Raw genomic sequence first — 26,265 nt, 5'->3', positions numbered from 1 at the left:
GGTGTGGCTCTTATTACTACCACTAGAGTCCACCCCTGCGCAGGTTTATTTTCCTTTGTTTTGTTCTCTAATTCTTTTGGCCATAAAGATTTGTCTTAAACTCTCCAAGCGTCTCCAGTGTCTGTTTTACCCGGCGAGTGCTACATTTTATGGGGGCTCGTCCGGGATTGCCCATTACGGGTATCTTGACTGGAGACAGGCGGAACAGCTGTTTAAGCTGGTGAGTATTTTGTTGTAGAATTTCTTGGTTTTGTATTCTGGCTCCGGAGCTCTTACAGTCTGTGGTGGCAGACAGGACGCTGTCAGTGACCCGCCCAGACATTCGGGCCAAAGGGCAGGATGCTGCCAGCCGAGGTTTCTGTTTCTGTCTGAAATCGATCGATCGTTTCAAAGTAGTGAGCTCACTCGCGCTGCGCCGCGCTGCTGTCTGGTTGTCTGTTTAGCCTGAATGACTGTGTGGGAAATTTTGTGTATTGCCCTCCTGGGATTTGCTGCATTGTTGTGTTTAGTGTTAATTTGTTTGCCAGTACAGTGTGATCAGCGCTCATCTATTTGGATTACCCTGCTTATAGGGTGGGGAATCCTGTGTGTTGTCTTTGTAGGACTAGAAGCATACCTGGCTGAGAAGAACAAGCACCGCGAGATGGGACAGCAAGAATCTACTCTTAAATCCCCTCTTGATTGCATTTTAAGTAACTTCTCTGATTTTCAGAAGAGAGCTCAGGGTTATGGGGGACCTCCACCCGATCGAGAAACTCTCCGGACCTTAAGCCAAATAGAGTGGCCATCTCTTAAGGTTGGATGGCCATCTGAAGGAACCTTTGATCTGCCCATAGTTTTTGCAGTAAGAGCCATTATATATCAGGTACCTCACCCAGACCAATATGTGTATATAGATGTTTGGATAGATATAGCTACAGACAAACCTGGGTACATTAAGAGGTGCATAAAAGCAAATCAGAAGGTCAAGAGAGCTATTTGTGTGAGCGCTGCGGACATTAAGCCTCGCCCTCCCTCCGCTCCACCTGCACCTGAAAAAGAGCCTCCTAAATCGTATCCGGTCCTTTCTGATGTTACTGAGGATATAGCAGACCCTGTAAATTATCCTCCTCCTTATCAGAAGCCCAGGGAGCCAGATTCAACTGTGCCCGAGAATGTCCAGAGTCCTCCCCACACCCGGGGGGGGAACTCCTTATGCTCAACCTTCCTTTGCCGGAGGTGCCCCAATGTTACCTCTTAGGGAGGTGTTGCCCCCACTAGATGAAGGATCACATGCACCGTCCTGAATGATTTATATTCCTTTTTCTACTAGTGACATTTATAACTGGAAACATCAGACCCCGCCATTTTCAGAGAAACCTCAGGGGTTAATTTCTTTGCTTGAGACTGTTTTCAGGACCCATCAACCAACTTGGGATGATTGTCAGCAGCTTTTGCACTCGTTGTTCACAACGGAAGAAAGAACCCGCATCAGCCAAGAAGCTGAAAAAGTATTTAGGGAAGAAGGGGGCACTGAAAGGGACCTAGAGAGGACTCTCCCCAGGAGCCCCCCCAGTTGGGATCCAAACAATGACAGGGATAGGGAATCGCTTACCCAATATCGCCAGGCTCTATTAAGGGGAATAAGGGCAGCTGCTAAGAAACCAACCAACTTTAGTAAGGTAGGTGAGGTAACTCAGGGGAGGGATGAGTCCCCTGCTGCATATTTAGAGCGGCTAATGGAGGCCTACCGGGTTTATACCCCTATTGATCCTGAGGCAGAGGAAAATCGCAAGCTAATAAACATAACCTTTGTCATTCAGGCAGCCCCAGACATTAGAAAGAAGCTCCAGAAAATAGAAGGATTTGAGGGAAAGAATAGGAGTAAATTATTAGAAATAGCACAGAGAGTCTTTGTCAATCGCGATGACCCTCAGTTAGGGAGAGCAGCTGTAAAACTACTCTTGGCACAGCAATCAAAAGGAAAAAAAGGGAAACAGCAGCCCTTTAAGGGAAAGAAGGAAACTTTCCCGCAGAAGCAATTAGATAGAGACCAGTGTGCTTATTGCAAAGAGAAGGGTCATTGGAAGAAGGATTGCCCTAAGCTACAGGCCGTAAATCAGGAACAAGGCTCACAAGTTTTGCTCCAATTAGATTGACGGGGCCAAGGCTCCATTTCCGTTGGCCCCCAGGAGCCTATGGTCACACTGTCAATTGAAGGGAAACCAACTACCTTTCTAGTTGACACGGGGGCCACTTATTCCGTCCTAAAGAGACCACTTGGGACATTACAAAAGGAATCCACAAAGGTAATAGGGGTCACTGGCAAAGCTGTCACATATCCTCGAGCCACTGCACGGATTACGGACCTGGCACGAGGGACTATTACTCATTCCTTCCTGATTATTCCAGACTGCCCTTACCCGCTGTTGGGACGAGATCTGTTGCAAAAATTTCAAGCAACAATAACCTTCAACCAGGAGAAGGATGCAGAAGGCAAGGTATTAGTGACTGTGCCAATATCAGAAGAATACCTGATTGCCTCCCTCCCGGAAGGTAAGAGCGGGTTTAAGGGCGTCCCCGAGGAAGTAAAGCAGCAGGTTCCTGGAGTTTGGACAGAGAACAATCCTCCGGGATTGGCAATACATCAGCCGCCTGTAGTAGTGCTGTTGCGGAGCGATGCTAGCCCAGTACGCATCAGACAGTATCCTGTGCCTGCTCGGGCTAAACAGGGTATAGCGCAGCACTTGAGGCGCTTATTGGAAGCCGGGATTCTCCGGGAATGCCAATCTGCCTGGAACACTCCTTTGCTACCAGTGCAAAAGCCTGGAACTCAAGACTATCGCCCAGTGCAGGACCTGCGTGAAGTGAATGCTCGGGTAGAGACCATACATCCTACTGTGCCAAACCCCTATACCCTATTAAGTTCATTGCCACCGACCCATGTTTTCTATTCAGTATTGGATTTGAAAGATGCCTTCTTCTGCATTCCATTAGCAAAGCAAAGTCAGGAAATGTTTGCCTTTGAGTGGAATGATCCCGAGAATAGACTTTCAGGCCAATACACTTGGACCAGGCTCCCTCAGGGTTTTAAGAACTCCCCAACCATATTTAATGAGGCTTTATACAAAGACTTACAGGAGTTTCGAGCCGGCCACTCTTCAATTGTACTGCTGCAGTATGTGGACGATCTCCTTATCGCGGCCCCAAACCAGGAGAGTTGCCAGGAAGCTACGTTAGAACTACTCCAAGAATTGCAACGGATGGGCTATCGAGTATCTGCTAAGAAGGCCCAAATTGTCACCCAAACCGTGAGTTACTTGGGGTATGACTTGAGGGGAGGACAACGTAGTTTGTCTAGCCAAAGAATTCAGACCATATTACAGATTCCTGAGCCTGTCAGTAAAAGACAAGTGTGAGAATTTTTAGGTGCTGTGGGATATTGCAGACTTTGGATACTGGGATTTGCAGAACTGGCCAAACCTTTGCATGAGTTAACATGGGGAAAAGAGGAACAATTTGTATGGACAGAGGAGGCACGAGAGTCTTTTCAAAAACTTAAGGAGGCCCTAGTTGCAGCCCCGGCATTAACCCTGCCAGACTTGTCTAAGTCCTTTCAACTATTTGTGACTGAGAAAAAGGGCATTGCTCTAGGGGTCCTCTGTCAAGAACTGGGACCTTGGAAGAGACCAATAGCCTATCTGTCCAGAAGACTAGATCCCGTGTCATCAGGATGGCCCAATTGTTTGAGAGCACTTGCTGCTACCTCCATCCTTGTTAAGGAGGCCAGTAAACTGACTCTGGGTCAAGACATTCAGGTCACTGGAGAGCACTATTTAGAACAAGTGCTACGGGCTCCACCGGATAGGTGGATCTCGAACGCCCGACTAACACAGTATCAGGCACAGTTGCTGAACCCCCCCGCAATACAATTTTTGAAAACAACGGCCTTGAATCCTGCTACCTTGCTCCCGTTGCCAGACTCATTGGTGATCCATGACTGTAGACAAGTATTAGATACCATTACAGGAGCCAGACCAGATCTACGGGATCAGGCCTATGAGAAGGTAGATTTAACCCTGTTCACAGATGGAAGTAGCTATGTTCGGGATGGGCAAAGGTATGCTGGAACCGCAGTGACCACTCAAGATACTGTGTTATGGAAAAAGGCACTGCCTAAAGGCACATCTGCACAATGGGCTGAGCTTATCGGACTCACACAGGCCCTTAGAATTGCTGAAGGGAAAAGTGCCAACATCTATACAGACAGTAGATATGCCTTTGCCACTGCCCATGTACATGGCGCCATCTACCGGGAGCGTAGGTTATTGACTACTGCAGGAAAAGAAATTAAAAATAAGAATGAAATTGTGGCTTTATTAGAAGCCATTTGGTTGCCTAAAAAGGTGGCAATAATACATTGCAAAGGACATCAAAAGGGGGATTCCCCTATAGTAGAAGGAAACCACTTTGCTGATCGAGCAGCACGGAATGCAGCAGAAGAGGAGGAACACGTTAATCAACTGCTACTCATCCCACCCCCTACTTTGCAAACAGAACCGAGGTATGAGCCTAAAGAAGAAGAGAAAGGTGAGCAACTAGGGGGTAAGAAAAGTAAACAGGGATAGATAGAATTACCAGACAACAGAATATACCTACCACAAGGAGTGTTAAGACAAATAATTCAAGAAATACATAGCAGCTCCCACTTAGGACAACAAAAACTAGAACATCTAGTAAGAAAATATTATGAGGGAGCAGAAATCAGAGATATCATACACTCTGTTGTGTCTAGGTGTCAAGCCTGTGCCAAAGTAAATGCTGTCAATAAGAAATTACCTCCTCTCATCAGGCACCGAGGAAAAGCTCCTGGAGAGCTATGGGAAGTAGACTTTACCGAAATGACTCCAGGGAAATTAGGCTACAAATATTTGCTTGTTCTAATAGACACCTTTACTGGATGGACTGAGGCTTTTCCTACAAAAGGAGAGACTGCTTCAACAGTTTGTAAAATACTTTTAAGAGAAATCATTCCACGATATGGCATTCCCATTGCTGTAGGGTCAGATAATGGACCTGCTTTTGTGTCCAAAGTATCACAAGAATTGGCAAAAAGATTAGGGATCAATTGGAAATTACACTGCTTTTATCAGCCTCAAAGTTCAGGGCAAGTCGAGAGGATGAATAGGACCCTTAAAGAGACTATAATTAAGTTAAGAGAGGAGACTAGCAAAAACTGGGTAGAGCTACTCCCTTTTGCATTATATAGGGTTCGAAACACACCTTATACAGGAAAATAGACTCCTTATGAGTTAATGTATGGGCAACCAACTCCTTTGGTTCCACAAATAACAAGAGAAGAAATTGAGGGTTCTAATCAAAGTTTTCTAAAGTCCTTACAGGCATTGCAACTGATACGTGCAGAAGTACGGGCGCTTAGAGACCAGCAGAAGGACCAACTCAAAGGACTTCCACTGCCAACTCCACCGGAGCCAGGACAATGGGTATGGATTCTTAACCACCGTCGCGGGAACCTTGACGCTCGGTGGCAAGGACCGTTCCAGGTACTGTTCAGCACGCCCACGGCTGTGAGAATAGCTGAAAAACCTTACTGGATTCATCTATCACATGTAAAGTTAGCTCAAGAACCGAGCTTGAAGGAAGCAAAATGGAGAGTCAAAGCGGATCCCCACAATCCCTTAAAAGTGCGGTTCTTACCCGAATTGTAGCAATAGTTTTCTTTTGTATGTTGTTCAGTATTAAACCAGTACCTGCTTTCCAGGAAACCCTGAATCATCCAGAGAATTTATGGGTGGCTTTAGCACGCACCCTAAATGTCTCATCATTTTGCCTTGAACAGGATAGTCATACTCATTTCATGCTAGGAAAATGTCTACGCCCGGTATGTAAACCGGCAGCTGACATAAGGAATTTAACTTTCTTCTCCAGTATCCCTAATAAGACTGTAACTTATCTAGATTTAGCAAACTGGGGAAAAGCTTCTTATCAGTTGCCAAGCCATGCATTACGGATTCATACTCCTCATAGCATTATTGTACCCAATGATACTTGTGTTCTTTTTGTTAATTGTAGTAAAAATTGTAAGACAATCCCTGGTTATTTACCCTGTAATAATACTATCAAATACCCTTCCATTTATGGCTATGTTACCCTGCCTACTGGATGGTTCTTTACCTGTAACTCTATGACGTATAATTATATTCCCCCTAATCTTACTGACACCACTTGTTGTTTATCTAGGATTGCTACTTTCTTACCTAATAAGAATGATTTGTTACTTCTTGAGCATAATACCACTCTTCCCAGTAGGCGTGCTGCCTCCATCCCTGTAGGACCTGAATGTCATGATGAAGTACGATTGTTGTCAGAAGCTGAAGGATATGCCATAATTTTAAGTGTTGTAGGGAATCTAGTATAGGGTGCTTACAATCATAGACAAATCCAGCATTTAGCTTGTAACTTAGCTAAAAGCATCAACGAAAGAGTCTCAAGCATTGACTCTTTTTAATAATGAACAGCAGCAATTACGTCAAGCTATTTTAGATAATCGGGCGGCTATTGATTATCTATTATTATTCCACCACCAGGGTTGTGAAAAAATAAAAGGAATGTGTTATTTTAATTTAACTGATAACAGCAATGAAATCCAGGATAAAATAGATAAGATAAAACAGTTAGCAGAGCACATTCAGCAAAATAATGACAATTTAGATTAGTTCACTTCTATATTCAAACTGTCACCTTAGCTAACTACATTGATAACTACACTAGCAGGACCATTGTTAGTATTATTATTAGCCCTCACTATTGGACCCGTAATCCTTAACAAGTTATTTGCTTTTATCAAAGAAAGAATAGAAACAGTTAAAATAATGGTTTTATCTCAGCCGTACCAACGCCTCAGTACAGCTGACGAATCTTCGTTATAGTTAAGGATTTAACTAGGACAAAGAAGAGGAGGAAATGTGACATTCGAATAAAAGCTATAAAATATATTAATAGGCTTTAGAAATAACTTCAAAGGAACTAGTCCAGTAAACAGGTGAGCCCAGACTCCCAGGATGGCTAGGAGCTGAAGAGTCCTTGAGATAGAGAAGTCGTTAGACTCCCAGGATGGTTAGGAGCTAAGGAGTCCTTGAGATAAGGAAGTCACAAAGAACTCCTAAGACAGTAAATGTAACCACATCCTAGGGGATAGATACGGATATTTCCAGCTGGGGCTTTCAACTGTATGACTGGTTACTAAGGCACGTGACTAGAATTTAATTTGGGGGAGCCAATTGCTAAATGCCAAATTTGCTTCTGTACGAACTGCTTGCTTGCTATGCTATAAAAACCCCTAGACTGTAGGCACTCGGTGTGGCTCTTATTACTACCACTAGAGTCCACCCCTGCGCAGGTTTATTTTCCTTTGTTTTGTTCTCTAATTCTTTTGGCCATAAAGATTTGTCTTAAACTCTCCAAGCGTCTCCAGTGTCTGTTTTACCCGGCGAGTGCTACATGTGCACATGGTGTGTGTGAGACGTGGTGTGTGTGCACAGCATATACATGTTGTGTGTGTGGAGCTCCAGGTCTTAGGCAGCACACGGGGACACACAGATACCACCCAAGAAACAGGACTGCACATCATAAACCAAAGACAGCAAGACATTAGTCACTGACCTGACATTTCATAAATTACGTCTACAGCTGCTGAATTTCTGTGTCAACACTGACAATCAAAGGAGATGCCTTAGAAAGTGTGTATGTGGGCGACGCCATCGACCATGTAGCCAATTAATTTTCTCTCCCATCGCTGGTTACAATTAGTGCACAGTCCTGGAAAGGAAGCTGGCTTTGGAACCAGCCAGACAGGACTGCAGACCTTTCTTGGCCAACGATTAGCTGTTGACCTTGAGCCATTGACTCTTCTCTGGGCCTGGAAGTATGAATAGGAACCGTAACAGAGAGGAAAGACATGACGGCCAGACAAGGCACAGGCACGTGAGTCCTCAGTTCCCGTTAGTGCATAGCCTATTGTTGGTCAAATAAGTTTATAAATATGATATACAGTGTGTCTGTAAAGTCATGGTGCATTTTTGACCGGTCACAGGAAAGCAACAAAAGACGATAGAAATGTGAAATCTGCACCAAATAAAAGGAAAACCCTCCCAGTTTCTGTAGGATGATGTGGCAGCATGTGTGCATGCGCAGATGATGACGTAACACCGTGTATACAGCGGAGCAGCCCACGGCCATGCCAGTCGAGATGTGGACAGTACAGAGGAAAGTTCAGTGTGTTTTGCGGCTTGCTAAATTCGAATCCGTGACCAAAGTGCAACGTGAATATCGGTGCATTTATAACGAAGCGCCACCACATAGGAATAACATTACTTGGTGGGATAAGCAGTTGAAGAAAACCAGCAGTTTGGTGGAAAAACCCCGTTCTGGTAGGCCATCAGTCAGTGACGAGTCTGTAGAGGCTATACAGGATAGCTACCTAAGGAGCCCTAAAAAATCTGTGCGTGAGCCCACATCGAACTGCACTGAATAGGTATGAAACCGGGAGAGTTTTCCTTTTATTTGGTGCAGATTTCACATTTCTATCATCTTTTGTTGCTTTCCTGTGACCGGTCAAAGTGTACCATGACTTTACGGACACACTGTATATGTTTGCTTGCTTTGGGTGGGAGAGACAGGCTATAAACTGGCAAAGTCATTATAGCCTAAGGCTTAGTTTTAAAATAAGTCTTTCCCTCCCTTCTGATACTAAGGTCTTCTCAAAACTAAGCTTTTCCCCATGCCCTTGACTACTGCATGATGTGGGTGGTGCACTCTTATGAGGAATCCCATTTATTTGCCTCAGATAAGTGGCTTTGTATTGGAGACTTTCTTATTTGTATGTTGATTAAAGGCTTTAACTTTCTACACTATAAAATGAGACAGACCAGGGTTTTTCTCTCTCGGTTCCTGCTATCAGCATTGCAGGGGCCTCCCTGATCCCTTGGCCTCTGTGGGGAAAGCAGGTTTTCTACTTTTCCCTTGGCTTTTCTTGTGGCTTGCCGGTTTTGGTGAGACACCAATAAACAGAATGGCCCACCGTCCTCCGACTCTGCCATTTCTCCAACTCCGCCATTTCTTTACCGTATGCCCGAATTCAATGAGAACCTGCATGTGAATGGCTACGATGGCGGCCCCTGGTCTTACATCTATCCAGTCAAGGCCAGGCTGACTGCCGGTGAGATCGGAGTTTGACAGCTCGCATTCCGTCAGCCACCAGCTTCCTGACAACTTCAGCGGTCACCCCCTGCAGCAAACTCCCCGCCGACCCCCCCCCTCATGCTCCTACCCCTCCCAGGCACAGAAGCCGTCTCAGCCCCACTTAGCTAAAAACAAAACAGAACTCTAAATAGTTGGACTTTCCTCTCCTCCTATTTGTTCATTTCGAAACAATTATAGTAACAATATAGGAAACATTAAAAAAATAATTCAATGTGACTACCTTGTATCTGATTATGCACACAATTTAACAAATTTGCAGCACAACTGTAATGGACTGCTTAAATACATGGTCCTACTGGGTGTTTACATATTTCTCAGTGGCCGCTGGATAATTCTTCGAGGGCTCATGCATTCACAGCATCTCATTGAGTATTTGCTGTTGATCCTTGTGACTGTTCAGTGTCAGCTCTGAGCAGGGAGTTGATGGCTCTTCACAAATGGAGAAGGACAAAGAGGAGGAATTGACAGCAGCTTCTGAACAACCCGAGAAACCCCCTGAGAAGCTCTGAAGGAGCTCGTAGGTGTTAGTCTTTTCTGGAACCAAACCATATAGCCTCACAAAAACCAAGCTTTAAACGTGATGTAAGTGAAATTAAGGACCCACATAGAGCTCATTTCCCCAGACCCTTCCTGTAGCGCCTTTGGAAAGAGTAACTCAGCGTTTGTGACCTGCAGTTGTGCCAACGGGGAGGGGAAAATCTGAGGACTGCAGAGCTAAAGGCCACAACTTGCTAAGGAAACTGAGGCTCCCTGCCCTGCCCACAGGCTATGGGCTCCAGGCTGCTTGCATCCATTCCCTCGAGCACTTACATTAGAAACATCATCACAGTAATCCTTCCTCAGTCCCTTTCAGCCATAAATATTTTTAAAAGCCTCCTGGCACTTCTGCCCCCAGGGGCTGTCTTCGTCAAGGACCCGGGACAGCCCTCCAAACAGAAACATTAAGGGACAAGCCCAGCTCTCACTCTTTGTGCTGGTCAGGAGCTTCATCCTGGGGGTGCTCCAAGTAGAAAAACCTCATCCCACCCCAAAGATTCAAGCAAGTGTACGCTGCCTCCCGAGAGGCAGCACACAGGGGTGGCTCTGGTGCTCCACCCTCGCTCCTGGGGACCCTCTGCCCTTGTTTCAGGGGAGTGGAAGCCAATCTCCCCATCACAACAGCCTGAAGTCTTCTTGTTTACCTTTGACAGATGCAATCTGGAAGAATCCTTTAGGAACTGTCTTCCTCATTATTCTAATAATTCTACTCTAATCATGGCTGGCAACCATGTCATAGAACCCTCAGTGTCCTCTCCAGAGAGACTCCTGAGAAGCCGGTGTCTCTTGACAAGTGGGATGGAATAGGACCTAGATGAGCTTGAAGCAGGCTGACCCGGTAGCCTGGTGGGGATCTTAGCTATGGAACGGAGAAGGTGGAGCCAACTCTTCCCTGGGAGAGGTCTGGCTCAGCAATGACCCAAACCGAGCGATGAGTAAGGTTTCAGGAAGCACTCAGTCAAGACAGATGCGATGAGCAAGATGAGCAAGGTCCTTGCCAAACACAGGAGCCAGTGAAACGTCACTGGAAGTTTTAAACGGAACATCCCAGTGGAACGTCACTGGAAGTTTTAAACGGAACATCCCAGTGGAACGTCACTGGAAGTTTTAAACGGAACATCCCAGTGGAACGTCACTGGAAGTTTTAAACGGAACATCCCAGTGGAACGTCACTGGAAGTTTTAAACGGAACATCCCCACACTGAGGGGATATGTCCACCTGCGGACACTCCTGACCACTGGTCACATGCCGCATGGAGGCTGTGAATCAAGTCACGATGGCAATCAGGCTGATTGGTGCCATTTTCTCATTCAGTTCATGCCGAGAGTTGAAATACAGAACAGATCGTTTTAGAAATTCGAAAAAGTAATTTTTAAGGAGGACAATGTGCCACAGAAAAACAAAACTGCAGTGACAAATTTTGATTTCTGGACTAAAGATTAATGCCTATACTCTGAAATAGCAATTATGAAAACAAATCACTGAAATAGCTCTACACCAAAAGTGCGAGTTCTCGGGGTAGTTAACACATTTAAGTTTCTGAAAACTGAATTAAATGCTGATATATAATTTTAAATTCACATGTGCCCCAAAATGCCAACATTAATTAAATGTAGATAGCAGAAAGGAGATAACATTTTATAAGCTCACCAGTTAAAAGCTTCCAAAGAGGACACTCAACTCCTAGAATTTAGTCTACTGTTCAGGAATAGCGACTGCCATCATGGCGATATTTGCCCCACGCCGAGGGGGCAGCATTCTTCTGGCTGGCGCGTGGCTTCTCATCACTGGGGACGTGTTTATTCCAGTAGGTGGGTGTCAGCACCTGCTGCTTCCAAACACAGGGGGCTCAGCCAATGGCACGGCTTCCCGGACGTGCAGTGTGTGTTGGGGACTCCAGGCTGGGAGGCAGCTCTGCCCCATGCATCTCTTATCCTCTGAGGACAGTGGTCACAGCCTAGGCTTCCTTAGAGGAGCACCAGAGATGAAACCTCACTATAAGCCTGGGTTCCAGTCACAGTTGGGAACCCTGTGTGGCCAAAGATGTCACATGGTCAGCCTGCTGTCCCTGGGTGGGGGCTGACCTCCCACGGTGTGTCTGTGTTTGTGTGTGTGTGTGGGGGGGGTCACGTGAGCTCAGGCTAAGCTCCGGAAGAAAAGCTTTAGACACAGGTTTGTTCTGATTTGTTAAAAAACAGCAGCAACAGCAAACTGTGAAGTTCCTGTTCCTGCAACATTTTATTGTAATTAAAAGTGACTAGAACACTCTCCTATTACATGGGAATGTGCATACACACATGCACGCACACACACACACACTCATGCATACTCACACATACACATACTCACAAATGACATACACACATACACTCATACACAGACTCACACACATAACACAAAGGCACCCATGCACATGCACACCCGTTTATCCATCTATCCCTGTCTGCCTTGCTGAACAACAGGACAACATCTTTGAGGAGACAGTGGAGAAATGAATCTACAAGATCTCTGTGTTGTTTCACCACAAGGGACAGTGTGCACAAGTATTCCTCTCCCTCTTTAAACCCAAAAGGCATCCACTTGTGTGAAAGCAGCCAACACACTAGGACACTCACCTTGTGAACTTTAAACAGCACCTCACAGAGGTCATAGGTTTCTTCTGCATGTACCCAGTCCAATGTGCTCACCTGCAGGACAATAGAGCGTGTGCATGAGCCATAAGCATTCTCACCAAAAACAAACGAAACAAAGTAAATGAGAAGCTCCCCAAGTTGGAAGGTCCGTGGTGGTATGCTGACCTGGAAGCTCCTTATGATATGGTTCTAGCCCCCTCCAGGTGGCTCAGATTTTGGATGTAGGGGTGATGCTCAGGGATATTCATCCTATTCTTTGGTAAATTTACTATTGTTGTACTACAAAGGCCACTCCTGTGTGAGCCAGCAGGCTCAGCATCTCCCGGTCAGAAAGGCAGAGCCTCAGGGTGTTCCTGGTGCATATAGTGTTCTCAGGGGCCTTAAGAAAACAATTCAAGGGTAAAAAGCCTGACCGCTTCACAAAGGAGAGGACAAATGGGGTGAGAGGGAGGACGGCCTGTAGACTGAGAAAACTATATTTACAAAGCAGAGGCACATTGAATCACTACTTATGTCATATAAAATTCCTTGTTTTGCAAACTAGATTCTCCATGCCATAATTTCCTCAACTAAAAGGTCACTAAAGAAGCAGATGTGACTTACTGTACACTCTGTTTTTCAGAATGCACTTCTTCTGTAGAAAGGGGTGAAAACTTCTGATTTTTCCCCCCAAATAATGATAGTTGATAATTTTCTATGTTATCTGACCACACTTGACTTAAAATACAGCAGACATTTTGAACTATAAGATGCAATACCTTGGCGTCTTTTACTGTTACTGTGAACAGTTAATATGTATCCCTGAGGTGACACAGAGTAAACCACCCCCCAGATTAGATACACACTTGTCTAACATTTCCTCAGTCTTCAAATCTTCAAGGAAATTATTTCCAGGTAGAATATTTTTTAAATGATAGCATCTTCTTGCCTTGTTGACATTCTTAGAATTGCTTTTAATATTTCCTACATGTTCACAGGCACCTCCTATATAATTTATGCTAATGCTGTTAAGATGCTGTAAAATCTATTTTATACTATAATTTAACACTTTTTAATGGTGTTTGGAAACATGAGTAGCTGAAATGTTACTGCTGCGATTCCAATTTGCAAATAAGAAATAAACATTCTGGTGGATGAAGGAGGGTCCTGGGTTAATCTGCATGTCTGCAGATCTTCCGTGCTCTGGGGGGATCCGAGGTAAAGTCACCATCTGGGACCCCGCTTCCCTGCACAGGACAGAACACGGACCCTCCACTTCCTTCTTCTTCCCCTTTTCTCTTCTTGTTCTTATTTTCCTTCAATACCACCCCCTTTCCCTCATCTAACGGAGCTCAGAAACCATCCTTGAGTACAGGACTTTATCTTTTAGTTTTTCCTAAATTGTTTGCCACAAAATCTTTGGACCTTTAAAAAAAATTATTTAAATATTCGGACACCAATGTTGAGAAATGGCTCCATGAATGTGGTTGATCGAGGTTTTAGGGGCCACAGTCACTGCCCCCTGGGAGCAAGGGTGACAGTGTTGACCAACCCTGGAGGACAGGGGTGTCTCCCATCTGGTGGGCACAGTACATGCAATTTAGCAGATGCTGGGGCTACACTCAAGAGAGGAGGGGACAGAGCTGGCTCATCAGAGCCATGGACGCCAGGTCAGGGGAGTCAGATGACCCAGCACCGAGGAGGGGATGCTGTATCCTATCAATTTCAATTTACTGGTCAGTCTTTTTGCTCAGAGCAGAGACCGGAAAGACCTCCAGTTTCTGAGCACAGTATCTATGGGGGTAGAAGATGGTGTTGCTCGCTTTGGCCAAGTCTGTGCAGCTGGACAATTTGTGTGACAACAGTGTCTGTGATGTGCATCGAAGTCAAGACAATGGACTGTGTGAGATTTCTTAATAAACAAGCACAGCCTGGCATCAATAAGATGACATTATCCATCGAGGGACTGTGGGGATCTCTACCCCCAAATTAGGATTTCTGTCCATAAGTCGAAACTCCCAAGGGACATGAATTAAATTGGATTTTGCTCACACAGGTATAGAAATTTGATTAAGTACTGAAAGCATGTCACATAATTTAGAATGTTGAATGAGAAAAGAGAGCTTACAGAGAGAACCCTAACAAGGAACAAAGAGAAAATGAAGAGAGCAGTCAGCTGTGTGCCGGGGGACATTCTGGGGTGGCGGGGACCCAGCTTCCGGTGCTGAGCACGGAGATGAGGGGACCCTAGAGCAAGCTGAGGCCATCCTCACGCCCCGCGGCGGGCAGGCCGAGCTGCAGGACTGACTCTCCTCCGCTGCAGGGACACAGGGGACACCTCTGCCTGGAGCCTCACGAGTACTGATTACTGATGGCCACTCTCTGGGGTTCATCAGCCCTCCTCCCGGTGCCCAAATTGAGGCCATCAGGGTTATTTTCTTTCACTCTTCTGTTTTAAAAAGTCAAGTTCTTCTACTTTGTCAGATGGAACCATATAAGGTTACATTGGCAACACATGCTCAAGAACATTATCGCAGGTTTGTCCAAGAAGAATTTGATGATCATTTACGCAACTATTTAGGCAACTCTTCAACGCCCATTAACTCACAGGGCTGGTCTGTCCACGCAACGTGGCAACCTGGATTAAGTCCTAGGCACAGAAAGAGTGCTTTGGGGAGAGATGGGCAAGGTTTGATGGTGTCCATGGTTAGTAAACAGGGACACACTGCTAATTTGTAGCTGTAGCAAACATACCGCAGTGACATAGGTTTACATCTGGAGTAGCTAGGGGAAGCATACACTGGGTTTCTCTGTGCCATATGGGCAGCTCTTCTGGTAAAACTAAAACTATTCCCAAATAAAAAGCTTCTTTAAGAGAACTATCCTTATTAACAACAAGAAAACATGAATTACTGTCTCCATGTCTAAATGCAAAACTTGTTTTGTCCCTTTACTACAAACCGTTTTATCGAAGTACGACAGACACATGAAAAGCATACTTATAATGTATACATCTTAGTAAGATGAAGATAGGCGTGCAGAGAACCGTCACCCTGACCTGTGCCATCAAAGAACCGCTTCCCCAGGCGCTAGGGAAGGTGTGGGAAAGGGACCTCACATGCTGTTGCTGGCAATGTGGAATGGTGCGGCTGTGACAGAAAACAGTAGGAAAGGTCCTCAAAAATTTAAAAATTAGAACCATCATACAGTTTAGCAGTTCCACTCCAGGGTGTTTAGGTGCAGGCAATGAATGAGGTCTGGATCTCAGGGTATCCGCACCCCTGTGCTCGCTACAGTGTTATTCACAGTCAGGGGGCCACGGGGGCCACCGTGTCCGCTGATGGACAGGTGGAAGGAGGACATGGGACAGCGGCTCATAGGGGGAAATTATCTATCCTTAAAGGAAGGAAGTCCTTTTAATTTATTTTCTATGCAGAAAGTTCCATCCATGCGGCAGGGTACTTGCATTCAAACATCTAGATCAGAGGTCAGGAACCTTTTTAGCTGAGAGAGCCATGAATGCCACATATTTTAAAATGTAATTCCGTGAGAGCCATAATGACCTGTGTACGTTATGCATTATCCAATAAAAATTCGGTGTTGTCCCGGAAGACAGCTGTGATTGGCTCCAGCCACCCGCAACCATGAACATGAGCGGTAAGAAATGAATGGATTGTAATACATGAGAATGTTTTATATTTTTAACGTTATTTTTTTATTAAAGATTTGTTATATGAACCAATGCATAGATGGGACATAAAAATGAGACTCAGAGACATGGACAAGAATGTGATGGTAACAGGAGTGGGGTGGAGGGGTGGGGAAGGGGCGAGGAAGGAGAGGGAGGGAGTGGGGGAGGGTAGGGGCACAAAGAAAACCAGAAAGAAGGTGACGGAGGACAATTTGACTTTGAGTGAGGGGTATGCAGCATAATCAAAGGTCAAAATAATCTGGAGATGTTTTCTCGGAACATATGTACCCTGATTTATCAATGTCGTTGCATTAAAATTAATAAAAATAAGATAAAAAAGAAGATTTGTCTGCGCGCCAGATGCAGCCATCAAAAGAGCCACATCTGGCTCACGAGCCATAGGTTCCTGACCCCTGCTCTAGATCCCTGAAGAGACCAGGCTATGTTCTTTGCGGTTCCAGTGTTCAGACTCCAGAAAGTAAAACTGTTTTAACTGATACACTTCTAGGCAGGACACCCCATCTGAAGAAAGTGGTATTGGTGGGAATCAAAATATAAGATGGCGAACGGTAGCACTTAGTGGACCTGACTAAATTAGGCTATTTTTAATAGAACGTGGACTATATGAGGGAAAGAATAGCCTTTAAATCTCCATATGTGACCATATATCAGAAATGTCTGAAGAGAAGGGATTTGTCTGTTTTGGATTCTTTTTTATTTTATTTTTTTATTTTTCTGAAGTGAGAAGCAGGGAGACAGAGAGACAGACTCCCGACATGCACCTGACCAGGATCCACCCGCATGCCCACCAAGGAGTGATGCTCTGCCCATCTGGGGTGTTGCTCCGTTGCAACTGTAGACATTCTAGTGCATGAGGCAGAGGCCATGGAGCCGTCCTCAGCACCCTGGCCAACTTTGCTCCAATGGAGCTTTGGCTGTGGGAGTGGAAGAGAGAGATAGAGGAAAAGGAGAGGGAGAAGGGTGGAGAAGCAGATGGGCGCTTCTCTTGTGTGCGCTGGCCAGGAATCGAACCCAGAATTTCCACACGCCAGGCTGACGCCTTACCACTGAACCAACCAGCCAGGGCCTGTTTTGGAGTCTTTAACCCCACAACCGACGCTCTGAGACGCAGCCTCTATTTCCCCCTCCCCCGCCAACCAGCTGAAGCAGGATGATGATAGCTACACTACCTCAGCAGCTCTCTGAATTGAAATACATGGGTTAGTACAGTTATGGATTCAGAGTAAGAAAAGCCCATCATCCCCAAGCAGAACTCCCACTGACCACGTGGGGCGGAGGACAAGGACAGGGTCTCCTGAGAACCCGGGTCAGATGGCTGCCTCTCCTTCGGGCAGGACCTTCCCAGCAACCTCCCCTGCAGCCTCGCGGGCATCCTTACCGGAGGAGTGCAGAGAATGTAGACGGAGGAGCCCTTCAGGGCCAGGAACTTGGATCTGAAAGTTGGGGAGCTGTCACCGTCTTCTACTCTCTCACTGACCCAACCCATGTGCACGACCTGTAGAAGGAGACCTTTAAAATTAAAACCAAGCCTTACACAGGCATGGCACAGAAGAGCAAACGCACACGCGTCTTCCAGCACGCTCACAGCTGGCATGCAGGGAGCGGGAGGTCTCTAGCCCAGTCTCTAATCCCCAACCCAGTGGACTCGACATAAACGTATAACACTCAGAGTCCCGCACAGGGCCAGGCACCACACATGGGTGTCTGAGGACTTTCATTCTGGCCACTGCTGGACTCCACAACTGCATCAGAGCCGTGCATCCCACATGATTTTTAAAAATGCATTATCTTATGACATTGTCCGGAGTTAGTATCACAGACTTGTCCATGTGGTTGCAGAACAACAGATTCCATTTTCCCTTTCTTTAGTAAACTTAAGAGTTGACATATGGTGGAAAAATGGTTGGTTCTTCACAATTCAACTTCCAGACAATCATGGACATAAAGCAGCTGGCATGGAGCAGTTTTAATCTTGTGACACACAAAATGCAAACTACAAGTCAGAACAGAATTCAAAGAGCTAATGACATATTACTACAACTGAAATGTTCAGTGTGTAAGTTCATCCTCATGTTAAGCTAAAACCCCTGTGTGTCTTGCCTAAAATTTTAATGTGACACATGTTTTGTAGTATGGGTAAGTCATTTCATTTTAATTTTCTAATTTCTTCATATTGTCAGGTTAACAAAAAGCACCCTAACATCTATTTTCTTAGACACTAAATATTTAGCGCAACTTGTACATTGAAACACAATTAAAAGTTGAATTGTCAGCCCTGGCCGGGTAGCTCAGTTAGAGCATCACCCCACTATACCAAGTTTACGGGTTCAATCCCCAGTCAGGGCACACACAAGAATCAACCAATGAATGCATAAGCAAGCAGAGCAACCAATTGTTCCTCCTTTCTCTCTCAGATCTTCTCTAAAATCAAGATACAGTTTTTTTCAGAAACTGAGCTGTCATCGTTATGCCAACCAACCACTTCATGTAATGACGTGGTATGAGGAGCTGAATGAGGAGCTGTGTCAAGGTGGGAAGGTCCTTCCTTCCTGAGTCTGGGGCATAGAGCCCGGGCACACAGCTCAGTGGGACTCGGACGGCTCAGGAATAAATGAGAAGTTCCTTTTCTGGTAACGATGGCAATACACAGATTATAAATAATCTGGAATGCCCATAATTTGGATGGGAATTTAGTAAAATTCCATATGTTGTTTAATTCTGCCTAGATTAATTAGCAAAGGCATGAGTGATAGCTTAGCTATTATTGGAAACATTGGCTGATTTATGAACCTTTTTTTTTTTTTAGGTATATGCAGTTCATAAATAATTTTTTTTTTTTTTTGTATTTTTCTGAACCTGGAAACAGGGAGAGACAGTCAGACAGACTCCCGCATGCGCCCGACCGGGATCCACCCAGCACGCCCACCAGGGGCGACGCTCTGCCCACCAGGAGGCGATGCTCTGCCCCTCCGGGGCGTCGCTCTGCCGCGACCAGAGCCACTCTAGCGCCTGGGGCAGAGGCCAAGGAGCCATCCCCAGCGCCCGGGCCATCTTTGCTCCAATGGAGCCTTGCTGCGGGAGGGGAAGAGAGAGACAGACAGGAAAGGGGGGGTGGAGAAGCAAATGGGCGCTTCTCCTATGTGCCCTGGCCAGAAATCAAACCCGGGTCCCCCGCACGCCAGGCTGACGCTCTACCGCTGAGCCAACCGGCCAGGGCCAGTTCATAAATAATTTTAAGGGAAGCTAATTTTATCTTCTACATTATGAATTTTCTAACGGTTTATCATATGCACCAAGAAACGTGTATTATAATTTGATGAGCCTACCTGATTGTGCTAGCCTAATTAAAGAGGGCAGAACCGTTGGAATAAAGAAGCCTGTTTTCATTTATTTTTCCGAAAGGCATTTCTACAGGAAACTCCTTTTTTTGTTTTTCCTCACTTGAATGAGTCAAGATAATGAGTTCAGCGTCCATCAGGGGACCACTGAACATCTGGCTTTTCCCTTCACACAGGACAAGCCCGAACACTGAGTTGTTCAGCATTTTTTCTTTTTTGATTCGGTGGGTAAGGCATCCACATTTCCCTTTAATTCCAGGCTTTTGAGAAGAAGCCGACTTTGAGAACACACAGAGCTGTTTGCTATCATCTCACTAGGTGGACCTGTGTTCTGGTTTGCCCAGGACAGGTCTGAATTTACATCTGAAAGTTCCACTTTCAGGTTAGCCTCTGTCTCGGGAGGAAGTGTCCCAATTTGGATGACAAATTATATGGTCATTGTATTTACCAGATATAAGAGTCTAAACATCTGTATTCTGGGATTATATTTTCCTGTTATCCTTCTAATTCTGTTTTCTTTTGTTTTTGTTGGCTGATTTCAGTGGTTGTTAACCATCTTTGTTCTTTTCATATTTATTCAAATACTGTTTATCTGCAACATAATCAATAATTAGTTGCTCAGAATGGTTAACATTCCTTCCTGCTTTTAAAGGGCCCAATATCACAATTATAAATTCCTGCACAAAATGTTTAATTTTTGGAGAAAATGTGAAATATCTAACCAGAGCACAGGGAGAGATGGTGGGGGGTGATTCTTTACTCACCCTATTGAGTGGGGCTCATAACTAATATTTATTTCCCAATGAGCTAAATTCAAGCCCCTCCAATAAATTCAAAGTTCTATCAATATTTTAAGGTTTAAACAAAGACTTTTTAAAAAATTTATTTATTAAATTTAATGCAGTGACATTGATAAATCAGGGTACATATGTTGAGAGAAAACATCTCCAGATTATTTTGACATTTGATTGTGCTGTATACCCCTCCCCCAAAGTCAAATTGTCTTCTGTCACCTTCTATCTGGTTTTCTTTGTGCCCCTCCCCTCCCTCAACCCCTCTCTCCTTCCTCACCCCATCCCCCCTCCCCCACCCTCCCACCCCGTTGCCATCACATTCTTATTCATGTCTCTGAGTCTCATTTTTATGTCCCATCTATGTACAATATGAATTCATATAGTTCTTAGTTTTTTTTCTGATTTACTTATTTCACTCCGTATAATGTTATCAAGATCCATCCATGTTATTGTAAATGATCCAATGTCATCATTTCTTATGGCTGAGTAGTATTCCATAGTATATATGTACCAAAGCTTTTTTATCCACTCATCCTCTGACGGACACTTGGGCTGTTTCCAGATCTTCGCTACTGTGAACAATGCTGCCATAAACATGGGGGTGCATTTCTTGTTTTCATACAGTGCTATGGTGTTCTTGGGGTATATTCCTAACAGGGGGATAGCTGGGTCAAAAGGCAGTTCGATTTTTAATTTTTTGAGGAATCTCCATACTGTTTTCCACAGTGGCTGCACCAGTCTGCATTCCCACCAGCAGTGCAGGAGGGTTCCCTTTTCTCCACATCCTCGCCAGCACTTATTCTCTGTTGTTTTGTTGATGAGTGCCATTCTGACTGGTGTGAGGTGATGTCTCATTGTGGTTTTAATTTGCATTTCTCTAATGATTAGTGATGTTGAGCATTTTTTCATATGCCTATTGGCCATCTGTATGTCCTCTTTGGAGAAGTGTCTCTTCATTTCTTTTGCCCATTTTTGGATTGGATTGTTTGTCTTCCTGGTATTAAGTTTTACAAGTTCTTTATAAATTTTGGTTACTAACCCCTTATCAGACGTATTGTCAAATATGTTCTCCCATTGTGTAGTTTGTCTTTTTATTCTGTTCTTGTTGCCTTTAGCTGTGCAAAAGCTTTTTAGTTTGATAAAGTCCCATTTGTTTATCCTGTCTTTTATTTCACTTCCCCGTGGAGATAAATCAGCAAATATATTGCTCCAAGAGATGTTGGAGAGGTTACTGCCTATGTTTTCTTCTAATATGCCTATAGTTTTAAGGCTTACATTTAAGTCTTTTATCCAATTTGAGTTTATTTCTGTGAGTGGTGTAAGCTGGTGATCTAGTTTCATTTTTTTGCAGGTAGCTGTCCAATTTTCCCAACACCATTTGTTAAACAGGCTGTCTTTACTCCACTGTATTTCCTTGCCACCTCTGTCAAATTTTAGTTGTCCATAGAACTGTAGTTTTATTTCTGGGTTCTCTGTTCTGTTCCATTGATCTATATGCCTGTTCTTATGCCAGTACCAGGCTGTTTGGAGTACAATGGCCTTGTAGTATAACTTGATATCAGGAAGTGTGATACCTCCCACTTTATTCTTTTTTTTTAAGATTGCTGAGGCTATTCGTGTTCTTTTTTGGTTCCATATAAATTTTTGGAATATGTGATCTATATCTTTGAAGTATGTCATTGGTATTTTAATTGGTATTGCATTGAATTTATAGATTGCTTTGGGTAATATAGACATTTTAATGATGTTTATTCTTCCTAACCATGAGCACGGTATATACTTCCACTTGTTTGTATCTTCCTTGATTTCTTTTATCAATGCTTTGTAATTTTCCGAGTACAAGTCTTTAGTCTCTTTGCTTAAGTTTACTCCTAAGTACTTTATTTTTTTGGTTGTAATTGTGAAGGGGATTGTTTCCTTAATTTCTCTTTCTGACTGTTCATTGTTGGTGTATAAAAATGCCTCTGATTTCTGAGTATTGATTTTATATCCTGCCACCTTGCTGAATTCATTTATCGGTCCAGTAGTTTTTCGACTGAGACTTTAGGGTTTTCTGTATACAATATCATATCATCTGCAAATAATGATAGTTTTACTTCTTCTTTTCCAACTTGAATGCCTTTTATTTCTTCTTCTTGTCTGATTGCTGTGGCTAGGACTTCCAGGACTATGTTAAATAAGAGTGGTGAAAGGGGACACCCCTGCCTTGTTCCTGATCTTAAGGCCACTGCTTTTAATTTTTGCCCATTGAGTATGATGTTGGCTGTGGGTTTCTCATAGATGGCTTTTATCATGTTGAGGTATGTTCCCTGTATTCCCAGTTGGCTGAGAGTTTTGATCATGAAAGGGTGCTAGATTTTATCAAATGCTTTTTCTGCATCTATTTAAATTATCATATGGTTTATCTCCTTCTTTTTGTATATGTGATTAATCACATTGATTGATTTACAAATATTGTACCAGCCTTGCCTCCCAGAATAAATCCCACTTGATCATGGTGTATGATTTTTTCCATATATTGTTGGATCCGGTTTGCTAATATTTTGTTGAGGATTTTAGCATCTATATTCATCAGAGATATTGGCCTATAATTTTCTTTCTTTGTGTTGTCTTTGCCTGGTTTTGGAATCAGAATTATGTTCACCTCATAAAAGGAGCTTGGAAGTCTTCCTTCCTCTTGAATTTTTTGAAATAGTTTGAGAAGGGTAGGAGTTAGTTCTTCTTTGAATATTTGGTAGAATTCAGTTGTGAAGCCATCAGGCCCCGGACTTTTCTTTGTTGGGAGTTTTTTGATAACTGTTTCTATCTCATTTGGTGTAATTGGTCTGTTTAGGTTTTCTGATTCTTCCAGATTGATTTTTGGACGATTGTATGTTTCAAGGAATTTGTCCATTTCATCTAGGTTGTCTAGTTTTTTGGCATACAGTTCTTCATAGTATTTTCTTACAATATTTTGTATTTCTGTTGTGTCAGTTGTTATTTCTCCACTCTCATTTCTAATTTTATTTATTTGAGTCCTCTCTCTCTTTTTCTTGGTGAGTCTAGTTAAAGGTTCATCAATCTTGTTTACCTTTTCAAAAAACCAGCTCCTAGTTTCATTGATCCTCTGTATTGTTTCTTTAGCCTCTATGTCATTTATTTCTGCTCTGATCTTTATTATTTCCTTCCTTTTACTACATTTGGGTTTTACTTGCTGTTCTTTTTCTAGTTCTTTTAGATGCAGGGTCAAGTTGTTTATTTGAGCTTTTTCTAGCTTCTTAAAGTGTGCCTGTAGTGCTCTGAACTTCCCTCTCATTACTGCTTTCGCTGTGTCCCATAAATTTTGAGTTGTTGTATGCTCATTGTCATTCGTTTCTAGGAATTTTTTTATTTCTTCTTTGATCTCATTTTTAATCCATTCGTTATTTAACAACCTGCTATTTAGTTTCCAAGTGTTTGAGAATTTTTGAGCTTTTCTGTTGTGGTTCATTTCTAGTTTCATGCCATTGTGATTGGAGAAAGTGCTTGATATGATTTCAGTCTTCTTAAATTTGTTGAGAGCACTTTAGTGCCCTAACATGTGGTCTATCCTAGAGAATGTACCATGGGCACTTGAAAAGAATGTATATTCTGCTGCTTTAGGGTGAAAGGTTCTAAAGATATCTATTAAATTGAGTTGATCTAGTGTGTCCAATAAGTCTGCTATTTCTTTGTTAATTTTCTTTCTTGAGGATGTATCTAGTGATGTTAGTGGAGCATTAAAATCCCCTACTATTATAGTATTGCTGTTGATCTCGTCCTTTAAATCCACCAAAGTCTGCTTTATATATTTAGGTGCTCCTATATTAGGTGCGTAGATATTTACAATAGTTATATCTTCCTGTTGGATTACTCCCTTTATCATTATGTAGTGGCCTTCTTTATCTCTTACTATATCCTTTGTTTTAAAGTCCAATTTGTCTGATATAAGTATTGCTACCCCAGCTTTTTTTTCATTTCCATTTGCATGAAATGTTTTTTTCCATCCTTTTACCTTCAATCTATGTGTATCTTTTGTTCTAAGGTGTGTCTCTTGTATACAGCATATGTACGTGTCCTGTTTTCTTTTTTTTTTCTTTTTTTTTTTGTATTTTTCTGAAGCTGGAAACAGGGAGAGACAGTCAGACAGACTCCTGCATGCACCCAACCGGGATCCACCCAGCACGCCCACCAGGGGTGATGCTCTGCCCACCAGGGGGTGATGCTCTGCCCCTCCGGGGCATTGCTCTGCCTCGACCAGAGCCACTCTAGCGCCTGGGGCAGAGGCCAAGGAGCCATCCCCAGCGCCCGGGCCATCTCTGCTCCAATGGAGCCTTGGCTGCGGGAGGGGAAGAGAGAGACAGAGAGGAAGGAGGGGGGGTGGAGAAGCAAATGGGCGCCTCTCCTATGTGCCCTGGCCGGGAATCGAACCCGGGTCCCACGCATGCCAGGCCAACGCTCTACAGCTCAGCCAATTGGCCAGGGCCATGTCCTGTTTTCTTATCCACACATCTACCCTATGTCTTTTGATTGGATCATTTAATCCATTTACATTTATGGTTATTATTGATATGTAGTTGTTTATTGCCATTTTATTCTTTAAAGCTGTATTCCTTTTTTGCTATATTCTTTTCCCACTTTGATCTGTTTACACCATGCCCCTTAACATTTCCTGCAGCATTGATTTGGCTGTAATAAATTCCTTGAGTTGTTTTTTGTCTGGGAAGCTTTTTATTTCTCCTTCAATTTTAAATGATAGCCTTGCTGGATAAAGTAGTCTTGGTTGTAAGTTCTTGTTCTGTATTACTTTGAATATTTCTTGCCATTCCCTTCTGGCCTCAAGTGTTTCTGTTGAGAAGGTGGATGTCAACCTTATGGGGGCTCCTTTATAGGTGATAGCTTTTTTTTCTCTTGCAGCTTTTAATATTTTCTCTTTATCGCTTAGCTTTGGTATTTTAATTATGATGTGTCTTGGTGTAGGTTTCTTTGGGTTTCTCTTTAATGGAGTCCTCTATGCTTCTTGAACTTGTGAGAGTTTCTCCTGCATTAATTTAGGGAAGTTTTCAGCTATGATATGATTGAACAAAGTCTCTATCCCTGGTTCTTTTTCTTCTTCTTTAGGAACCCCTATGATGCAGATGTTATTTCTCTTCATGTTGTCACAGAGCTCTCTAAGAATTTCCTCAGACTTTTTGAGTCTCTTTTCTTTTTTCTGCTCTGCTTTCATGACTTCATTCCAGTTGTCCTCCAACTCGCTGATTCGATCCTCAACTCTATATACCCTGTTTTTAATTCCTTCCATTGTGGTCTTTATTTCTGATATTGTATTTGTCATCTCTGTCTAATTCTTTTTTATACTTGCTATTTCTTTATTTAGGTGTTCATAATGACCATCCATTGTTGTTCTAATATCCCTAAGCATCCTTACAATCATTGTTTTGATCTCCGCATCTGGAAGTTTGATTATTTCCATATCACTCAGTTCATCTCCTGAAGGTATCTCTTGTGGTTCCATTTGGATTGCACTTTTTTGTCTTCTCATTGTGTTTGAGTGTTTTATTTGTAGAGTTGGTTGAGTCTAGGCTTGGTGTTGTCTGCCTCCAGTTTTCAGTTGTGTTATTTCTAGGTCTTCTTGGGTTGGTATCAGCTATTATTTGTAATCCACTCTTGGATTTGGGCAGCTTTGAAGTCTTGATTTGTTTTCTTAACAGGTGATAGTCTTGTTTATTGATCTCAGCAGGGGGCTTACTTGAAAGTGTATATAGGAGTGCGATGGGTATAACCTGAGACTCTGAAGGCCTCTTCAGCCAACTAATCTCTCTGGGGGTAGGGTGTTTTCTCAGTTTCAGTAGGGGGAGGTGTATCTCAGATCTCCATGGAGACCTGAGTTACTGCCCCTCCTCCCCACTTCTTGTTTTCAGCTGTGTCTTGTTGCGCTGATTGGAGCTGGAGAGATGTCCAGAAATCTCTTATCCAGAAGCAATTTAGTACTGTTTTGTGAAAGGTTCAGTCC

The 26,265-nt window shown here is 43.5% G+C and overlaps 1 protein-coding gene across 2 annotated transcripts in view; it reads right to left on the bottom strand.

Moving 5' to 3' along the window:
* Positions 1-26,265, bottom strand: part of SNTG2 (syntrophin gamma 2) — a 229,955-nt gene that overhangs the window by 28,414 nt on the left and 175,276 nt on the right. For both annotated transcript variants that reach the window (XM_066237602.1, XM_066237603.1), the window contains 2 exons: positions 17,502-17,618; positions 12,415-12,486 (listed from right to left, as the gene is read on the bottom strand). In XM_066237602.1, the coding sequence (XP_066093699.1) occupies positions 12,415-12,486; positions 17,502-17,618 (189 nt within the window). The remainder of the gene's footprint in view (positions 1-12,414; positions 12,487-17,501; positions 17,619-26,265) is intronic.

The sequence above is a fragment of the Saccopteryx bilineata genome, chromosome 6, assembly GCF_036850765.1.
Source record: "Saccopteryx bilineata isolate mSacBil1 chromosome 6, mSacBil1_pri_phased_curated, whole genome shotgun sequence".
Taxonomy (NCBI): domain Eukaryota; kingdom Metazoa; phylum Chordata; class Mammalia; order Chiroptera; family Emballonuridae; genus Saccopteryx; species Saccopteryx bilineata.
The sequence above is the reverse complement of the archived record's forward strand: the minus strand, read 5'-3'. Positions and strand labels throughout refer to the sequence as shown.